The sequence below is a fragment of the Diplotaxodon limnothrissa genome, unplaced genomic scaffold, assembly GCF_057381915.1.
Source record: "Diplotaxodon limnothrissa isolate DT_005_m unplaced genomic scaffold, D_limnothrissa_male_GT1.1 unmapped_scaffold_1, whole genome shotgun sequence".
NCBI classification, from domain to species: domain Eukaryota; kingdom Metazoa; phylum Chordata; class Actinopteri; order Cichliformes; family Cichlidae; genus Diplotaxodon; species Diplotaxodon limnothrissa.
Window position 1 is genome coordinate 1,119,054 of NW_028188555.1, and position 8,992 is coordinate 1,128,045.

General features: G+C 42.7%; 1 protein-coding gene across 1 annotated transcript; it reads right to left on the minus strand.

Moving 5' to 3' along the window:
- Positions 1 to 706: 706 nt before the first annotated feature.
- LOC146606976 (protein NLRC3-like) lies at positions 707 to 7,313 on the minus strand. Its single transcript, XM_085349109.1, has 5 exons — positions 7,159 to 7,313; positions 6,719 to 6,853; positions 4,855 to 5,096; positions 2,965 to 4,750; positions 707 to 894 (listed from the first exon to the last, which is right to left on the minus strand). The coding sequence occupies exons 1-5, from the start codon at positions 7,311 to 7,313 to the stop codon at positions 717 to 719; spliced, it is 2,496 nt and encodes an 831-aa protein (XP_085205235.1). The 3' UTR covers positions 707 to 716.
- Positions 7,314 to 8,992: the final 1,679 nt, after the last annotated feature.

The following is an 8,992-nucleotide window of genomic DNA, read 5'->3' on the forward strand; positions in this document are numbered from 1 at the left end:
TTAGTGTATAAATGAATGTTAGACTGGGCTCCATGGAAACACTTGGACTGGTCTCAGCTGCCTTCTTTCTGTAGTCCTTTCTCTTCTCCAGCTTCTGTTTGAAATCCTCTCACAGAGCCTGAAACCTGCTTTGCTGTCATGTTTGGGCCTGTGTTCCTCTGCTTTAACACAAACCTCACCACAGCAGCTGTGTGGGTCGTCTCTGTAGCAGCCAGATCAGCTTCTGATACATGAACATCATCACAGCTCCTAACTTCACCTTTATTAGCTTTGACATTCATGTCTTTCTTTTCTCTGTCTGTTTCCACACAAGCTCAAAGTCTCTGCAGCCTGTTTTTATCTGCTATCATCAGATCTCCAACAGCCTCATTCACATCCCTCACACACTCTACAGCCTCACCAGTACTGACTTCATCTTCACTGACTGATGGAGCACAACATGAACCTGTGGAGGCTAAAAAGCTGTCCTGACAAACATCTCCCCGTCACCACTCCACTTCTGTCAGCCTTTAAATGAACCCTGCTCAAGTTTGTCACTTCTATTTGGAGCCAAGAGGAAAACTGTTGTTCAGTCGTTTGGAAAGACACAACATTTCTGAAAGCACTCAAAGACACATTTCTCTTCAGACACATCCTGAACATTTAGGAACTAAAGAACGTTTCAAATATCAAAGATCAGAAATATAGAAAAACAACAACAGCTGCAGTCAGTGAACTCACCTCAGAGTCTCCAGTCGACAGTTTGGACTCTCCAGTCCAGCACACAGAAGCTTCACGCCTGAATCCAGCAGCTCGTTGTTACTCATCTCCAGCTCTGTCAGATGGGAGGGGATGGACTTCAGAGCCGAGGCCACAACTTCACAATGAGTCCCTGAGAGTCCACAGTCAGCCAGTCTGTGATCATAGAAAATATAAAATGTGTTATTATAAAAGCAGAAAGTCTGCATTATAAACACAGACTGAATGTATATGAAGACAAAACAGAGTGAGGTCATAATCTGATGAACATCTGCTCTTCACATCTGTGCTTCAGCTCCTCTTACTGTGTTTGACATGACACAACGATTGAGTCTCTCTCAGACCTGCAGACTTTTAATGAGAATCTTTGTTTGGCTTTAATCTGCAGATGAAGGAGGAAGATGGTGTCACATTTAGGCTTCCATAATGTCCACAGTCTGTCACTGAGATCTGATCCAGAGTCAGAGTGAAGACACACATGTGGACTGTTTCCTGTCTTGAATCCAGAACATTTTGAATGAGCTCAGCTCAGTGAAGAGTTCCAGCTGGAAGGATGATCTCTGTTTGCTACCTGCTGCTGTCAGGTACGACTGTTCACGTCCACACTCAGGAAAAATCTGCTGACTGTCACCAAACGGAGCAGAAATGTCATCACTGGACAATAATGATGAATGAACTCAGAGCTGCTGATATCACATCTGATTTCAGGGGAACTAAACACAGAAATGATTGGCTCGTTTTAGCTTTCTGAGCCATTAGTCTGCAGGTTTATCACTAGTTGGCAGAAACAGACTTGTATTAATGTTCAGCGCTTCAGTGTTTATGACTCCAGATCCAGGTGACAGCAAGTCAAAATGATGTTACCTGTCTGTGTCCAGCAGCAGCCTTTGAATATTGTTATAAACTCACATGGATCAGTTTGTCTTTGATTGGTTTGTAAAGTTCAAATTCATTTATATTCATCAACTCTAAATGAAAAATGTTTTTCTTCTTCTATGTTTATTATTAGAGTAACAAATTCTTATAGTTTCCTGTTGTTGAGAATTTCAGTGTAAAACCACTCGGACCTGTGCATCACTGCACACTGTGAAAGTATTACTGCAGTTTAATCTATAATCCTAATCAGTGTGTTTACTGGACTGTAGTCAGACCTCCGTTATACCAAAGGAAACACTGAACGTCTTCAAAGTCACAATAAATTTATAATAAATGCTAATAAATACTGGAGTGTTAGAAAAGATGCTTCCAGCGTGTTTGTCTTTGATAGGGTTTATTCTGTTCGTCTACAGTCTGACCACTTGGGGGCGCTTTTGTCTCTTTTGCTCTGAGCCTTGGGTTTATTCAAACTGATTTTAATAAACTATTTTCTGCAAGTTGAAGCTTCATCTCCATCTCCAGTGGTTGTTGCATATTTTATGACTATATTAGTAACAGTCAGAGAGTTTAGAGTAAATTAGATCTTCACGTTTGATTTTTGACACAACATAAATGGTGAGCCAGTGTCAGAGGAAGTGACAGCATCCACCGAGGACCGGGGGGAGTGGGAGGACTGGGGGACCAGGCCAACAAAAAGGTGATCACTGATACAGGTCAGCAAACATTTGCTCATTTGGTGTCTTAGAGCAGACTCCGCCCAGCTTTGTCGTCCATGGTTGCTCTTTCAAAGGAATCTAGTTACATATTATTTTACTTAATGATCTACTGACACCACTGACTATGCAGGACAACCCCACGTCTGGAGCCAGTGCACATGTGCAGTTCAATTCCTGGGCAGGTTCTGAAGATGGCCGAGCTGTCGAGGACAAAGTTACTAATGTGAAGCTAATGTGGTTAATCAAGATCTTCATAACTATGTGGAGCACAGTGTGCTTTCATCGTGGAGAAATCACACTGAAGAACTCGGCACACATTTTGGGGGCCTTTCTGTTTGTTGCTACAATCTGCAAATTTCATTAAAAGTTTAATAAACTATCATCTGGTCTTTATTTTTAGTTAGCACATACCTTAAAAACTCTAAGCTGTAAGCTAATGATAGTTATATAACAGCAGATGCATGCTGGTGCAATAAGCTGTATGTTTTATTTTTGATCTGATTAGTCAAATAATCACAAAAATAATCGTTTGTGGCAGCCCTAGTGTGACCTCAAATAAGAAATGATTGCAGTTTATGACTGAGTAACTAAACTATCACCAACTGATAATATTAATGATCACATCTGGACTCACCGAGCCTTTCTGAAGTTCCTCACAGCTGGAATCAGTCTCTGTCGTCCCTCCTTTGTTGTGTTGTACTTCTTCAGGTCCAACTCATCCAGAACCTCCTCTGACATCTGCAGCATGAAGGCCAGAGCTGAGCAGTGGATCTCAGAGAGTTTCTTTGATTTGTTCTCTGACTTCAGGAACTCTTGGATCTCCTGAGATAATAAGATGTCGTTCATCTCCATCAGACAGTGGAAGATGTTGATGCTTCTGTCAGGAGAGGATTTTGTCTTCCTTTCTTTGAGATTCTTGATGACTCTCTGGATGGTTTCTGGACTGTTCTCTGTCTGACCCAGCAGACCTCCTAAGAGTCTCTGGTTGGACTCCAGACAGAGGCCATGAAGGAAGCGGACAAACAGGTCCAGACGACCATTTTTACTCCTGAAGGATTTTGTTAGTGTTTCCATCAAAAAATTGTCCAGAGATGACTCTTTGTATTTTTTTCCCAGGAAGTCCTTCAGCACCTCTGACTTCCTGTTGGTGAAACAGTGGAACATGTAGACTGCAGCCAGAAACTCCTGGATGCTCAGATGAACAAAGCAGTAGACTGGTTTCTGGAAGATCACACACTCTCTTTTGAAGATCTCTGTACAAACTCCTGAGTACACCGAGGCCTCTGTCACATCCAGACCACACTGCTCCAGGTCTTCTTGGTAGAACATGATGTTTCCTTTCTCCAGATGTTCAAACGCCAGCCTCCCCAGCTTCAGAAGAACTTCCCTGTCAGCCTCCGTCAGCTCCTGTGGACTCGTCTCATGTCCCTCGTGGTACTTGTTCTTCTTCCTCTTTGTCTGAACCAGCAGGAAGTGTGAGTACATGTCAGTCAGGGTCTTGGGCAGCTCTCCTCTCTGCTCTGTAGTCAACATGTGCTCCAGAACTGTAGCAGTGATCCAGCAGAAGACTGGGATTCTACACATGATGTGGAGGCTCCTGGATGTCTTCATGTGGGAGATGATTCTGCTGGACAGCTCTTCATCACTGAATCTCCTCCTGAAGTACTCCTCCTTCTGGGCGTCAGTGAAGCCTCGTACTTCTGTTAGCCTGTCAACACATGTAGGAGGGATCTGATTGGCCGCTGCAGGTCGGGAAGTTATCCAGACGAGAGCCGAGGGAAGCAGATTCCCCTGGATGAGGTTTGTCAGCAGCTGGCTGACTGATGACTTCTGTGTGACATCAGACAGCAGCTTCCTGTTGGTGAAATCCAATGAAAGTCTGCTTTCATCCAGGCCGTCAAAGATGAACAAAAGCTGAGAGACAGCCAGCTTCTCTGCTGTGACCTTCTGTAGTGTTGGATGGAAAACATGGAGCAGCTCCAGAAGACTGTACTGCTCATCTCTGATCAGGTTCAGCTCCCTGAATGAAAGCAGAACCACCACACTGACATGTTGGTTCTCCAAGCCCTCTGCCCAGTCCAGAGTGAACTTCTGCACTGAGAAGGTTTTTCCAACACCAGCCACGCCGTTGGTCAGAACCACTCTGATGGGTCTCTGTTGGTCAGGTAAGGCTTTAAAGATGTCCTGGCACCTGATTGGAGTGTCATGGAGGGCGTCCATCTTGGAAGCTGTCTCCAGCTGCCTCACCTCATGTTGGCTATGAACCTCTTCACTCTGTCCCTCTGTGATGTAGAGCTCAGTGTAGATCCTGTTGAGGAGGGTTCTACTTCCTGTTTCATCACTTCCTTCAGTCACACGTTCACATCTCCTCCTCAGACTGATCTTATGTTCATCTAAAACCTCCTGCAGACCAACATCTGCTGAAAGAAAGAAAAACAGACAGAAAACTCTTCAATGTCTGAACAACAACAAGAAGTCCAGTTTTCAGAAATGAGTCCATCAGCAGACAGATGTTCAGTCTTACTTTGTACACAGCTGCTCTGACTGGCTGTCTGCAGTCCAGCTCTGCTTCTGGATCTTTCTCCACACTGGGGACAGGACCAGTCTCCTGATGAAGCAGACTGGTCCCAGTATGAGGACATGCACTGTCTGCAGAACCAGTGTCCACAGCTGGTAGAGACTGGATCCTTCAGGACGTCCTGACACAAAGCACAGCAGGACAGCTGCTCCTCCTCACAGACACCACTCCTCTTCCTCTTCCTCCCTCTGTGAACACATTTCTTTATCACTAAAATCATTGACTGTCAGTGACAAACATCCAGATTTGATGACACTGTGCAGAAGCTCTGATGGTCACAGAGAAAAGTCAAAGTGGAGAAACTTGTGTTTGAGTTCAGAATCCAAGTTTCCTTTGCTGTTCCTGCCTGTCTTATTAAACACAGAGTGATCAGCCTACAAACTCCACAGTAAAAGCCTTCATCACAGAGCTGATTATGTCCTTCACTGGATGTACTGGAAGTTTGGGATCCATTACTTTCAACTGACCTTTGACCTCCTCTAAAAACTGTGGTGGAGCAGCGGTGTCACATTCAGAGCTTTCAGCTTTATTTTGAAAGAGTTCAGTCATCAGGAAGTGAACTTCTGGGTTCTGATTTCCTTTCTATTATTTTACAGAAGTGAAGAAGAAGAACTAAAAGCTTTGAAATGATCTGAGTGATATTTTTGAACATTGCCACCAAATTGAGTTCAGCCTCCAGCAGTAACTTTGTTTCATGATGCCTCCCTGATGATGTGATGTTTGATTACAAACCTGTTTATGTGTTAGACATTAATCACATGAACACAGGCAGAAAAAAGAAGCCAATGAAACAAATGACAGAAACGTGTTCATTCACTGCCATGATCCATATTTGATATGTACAGATGTTTGTAAAGAACACGTGTGCAGCGCTTTGTTCTGAGTATCTGCTGTCAGCACACAGTGCAGCAATAACTACAACCACACGTTTCTGTAGATCCTGAACATCAGCCTGGAGGAATCTGACCTCAGGTCTGCACACAGACGAGCTTCACCTCTGGGATGATGCTGGCTTCAGCTCCTTCTACAATCAGGCAGAAGCTTCTGCACCATCAGGACACAAACAGAGAGGAGCTTCTATCCTCAGACCAGCCAAGTCCTAAATCAGAACATGCTCCCCTCATAGCATCACCATCAGGGTTTAAACAGGACCTTACATCATGTTCTTGTCTCACTGTCATATTTCAGATCATGTCTGATTCATTATGACGTCACACGCTGCTACACTGATCCTGCTGCTTCATTACTGCTGATATTACTCTGCTCACTCTGTTCAGTTACTCTGTTTACATCACTTTGCTCATTTGCTTTGTTCTGCTTGCACTGCTCTGTCAGTACATGCTGTGCTAATGTGGCACAAAGCACTTTAACATTACATCTGCACAATGTTTCATTATTTCATTTAATGATTGTTTCTAATGTTTTGTCCAGTCACAAGAGCAGCTCAGCACATTTCACTGTGTTGTACGTGTATGACGATGCCTGTGACAAATAAACAGCCTCGGACTCTTCAATCTTCTGCATTTCTTTGGAGATCAGCTCAGTGGCCTGTTGAGACCATCTTTCTATTTCTGATGACTCAGTTCAGATTATTATCCTGATACTTTCTTTTAAAATGTGATGAAATCATTTATCTGATGTTCTGACACAAATACACCAAAACGATCCCAAACAGCACAAACCACCACGTTACACACAGTGTAATAAAAATACAGGCAACTACAAATAAAAACACTTTAAAATATAAACTAAAATTACAAAGTGGTCACAGAATTTCAAACACCCGTAAATGAGTCAGCAGCTCTCTTACATGGTCAGCTGGGCTCCATGATTGAAGAACATTGTTGCTGCAGGTTCATGACTGAAGACTGGAGGAAGTCTTCCTTTGGACCAGTCACTCCTCATAGACACACAGCTGGATGCTGGAGACTGTGACCTCTGACCTCTGCAAACACAAACACATCACATGAATTACTGATTAATCTCTGTTTAAAATCTTTTAAGCAGCTGCAAACACACAAACTGGATGATGTGATGGTTTCTGTCAGTAATAGTTGTCTCAGATTAGAGTACAGACGGCTGCAGAGACGTTCACAGCAACAGAGAAGAAATCATTACCTTGGATTGCATCACTACTACGATTGATACTAGCATTATCGTACCCGGACCACCATTAGGAATCATTTATGATGTCACTGGTAGAACATTTATAGAAACAACCTTTGAACTCTGAGTCAGCAGCTCTCTTACATGGTCAGCTGAGCTCCATGATTGAAGAACATTGTTGGTGCAGGTTCATGACTGAAGTCTGGAGGATATTCTTTGGACCAGTCACTCCTCACAGACACACAGCTGGATGCTGGAGACTGTGACCTCTGACCTCTGCAAACACAGCCACATTGCATTCATTTCACATCAATTAGTACACCACAAAAGGCATGCAAGAAACACAGTATGAAGGCAAACTTCTGGCTTCAATAACATTCAACAGGTCAGGTGGAAACTTTTCTCAGATTTGATTCATGTTTTTATAGAACGATCCAGCTAAAAAAAATATACCATTAGGTCAGGGGTCAGCAACCTTCAGGACCCAAAGAGCCATTTGGAGCCAGTTTCCACGCAAAAGAAAACACTGGGAGCCACAAATACTTTTTGACATCTAGAATGAAGATAACACTGTATATACTGTTTTTTACCTTTATGCTTTGTGTGAACAACTAAGGTGTGTTGCTTATGAAATCCATGAAGTGCTACAGAGAAAATTACAGGTTATTTATGTAATGAACACATTTGAACTCTTAAAGAAATATAACCAAAGGAAAGACACCCAGCTGAACTAAAATGATGTAGCAAACAAAAACTGCTGTGAGCCGCCACCCTTATATCTCCTTTGGGCTTTTGGAGCCTTGACCTGACTTTTAAAAAATAATTGGAAAAAAAGCTCTATGCTGCTGAAAGATGAAAAATAGATATTTGCAAAATTCTGCCTAAATATGTATTTTACCTGGTTAATTTCGTTTCGGCGGGTACACCGGCTTCCGCGAGTGTGACGCTTATTTGAACGATGAAAAAATAAAAAATATAATTTTATTTTTATATTTCAATATCACAAAAATCTTCCAATTTAGAACTACAAGTTAAAAAAGAACATAAATAAAATACACTTCAGCTAAATACTTCTAATTTATTTTCCCAAACCACGAGGAGCCGCACTGTAAGGACTAAAGAGCCGCAGGTTGCCGACCCCTGCATTAGTGTTAGTCAATGTTGCAACTGAACTGAAAAACAAAAGATTTTGGTCCAAAGAAACAAAGTCACTATTAATACAACACAACCCCCCCAAAATGAGCCATGTAGACCCCGGGCTCTATGGGTCTTGTGCTCGGAGCTTGTTCCTGTGCTGCCATGATTAGTGCCTCTGTGCTGTCTTTCAGTCCAGCTTTGTTCAGCCACTGGTAGGATTTCTGGATGTCAGCCACTTCCTCTGCCTGCTGGTGGTGCAAACTGTGTTGTTCTGAGTTTCATTGGACGTCTTTGTCCAAAGCACCAGACAAAGGGCAAAGTAGATGCATTTGCATCAGCAGGAAAATACACCCCAAACTAGCATCATCATTATACAACTTTAACAACTGCCACTAAATGATACTTCATACACAGACCAGTGTTAGGTTAAGTTATGATGTCACTGGCAGAACATTTATAGAAACAACCTTTGAACTCTGAGTCAGCAGCTCTCTTACATGGTCAGCTGAGCTCCATGATTGAAGAACATTGTTGCTGCAGGTTCATGACTGAAATATGCAGGTTTGTCTTTGGAGCAGTCACTCCTCACAGACACACAGCTGGATGCTGGAGACTGTGACATCTGACCTCTGCAAACACAAACACATCACATGAATTACTGATTAATCTGTTTAAAATCTTTTAAGCAGCTGCAAACACACAAACTGGATGATGTGATGGTTTCTGTCAGTAATAGTTGTCTCAGATTAGAGTACAGACGGCTGCAGAGACGTTCACAGCAACAGAGAAGAAATCATTACCTTGGATTGCATTACTACTACGATTGATACTAGCATTATCG

Excerpts from the sequence above, each read along its gene's own strand:
- LOC146606976 (XM_085349109.1), bottom strand. The coding sequence starts at position 7,313 with ATGCAATGTGGCTGTGTTTGCAGAGGTCAGAGGTCACAGTCTCCAGCA. Across the intron at positions 6,854-7,158 it reads CATGGAGCTCAGCTGACCAT|AGGTCAGAGGTCACAGTCTC; the intron begins GTAAGAGAGCTG and ends TTGTGTTTGCAG. Across the intron at positions 4,751-4,854 it reads TCAGAGCAGCTGTGTACAAA|CAGATGTTGGTCTGCAGGAG; the intron begins GTAAGACTGAAC and ends TCTTTCTTTCAG.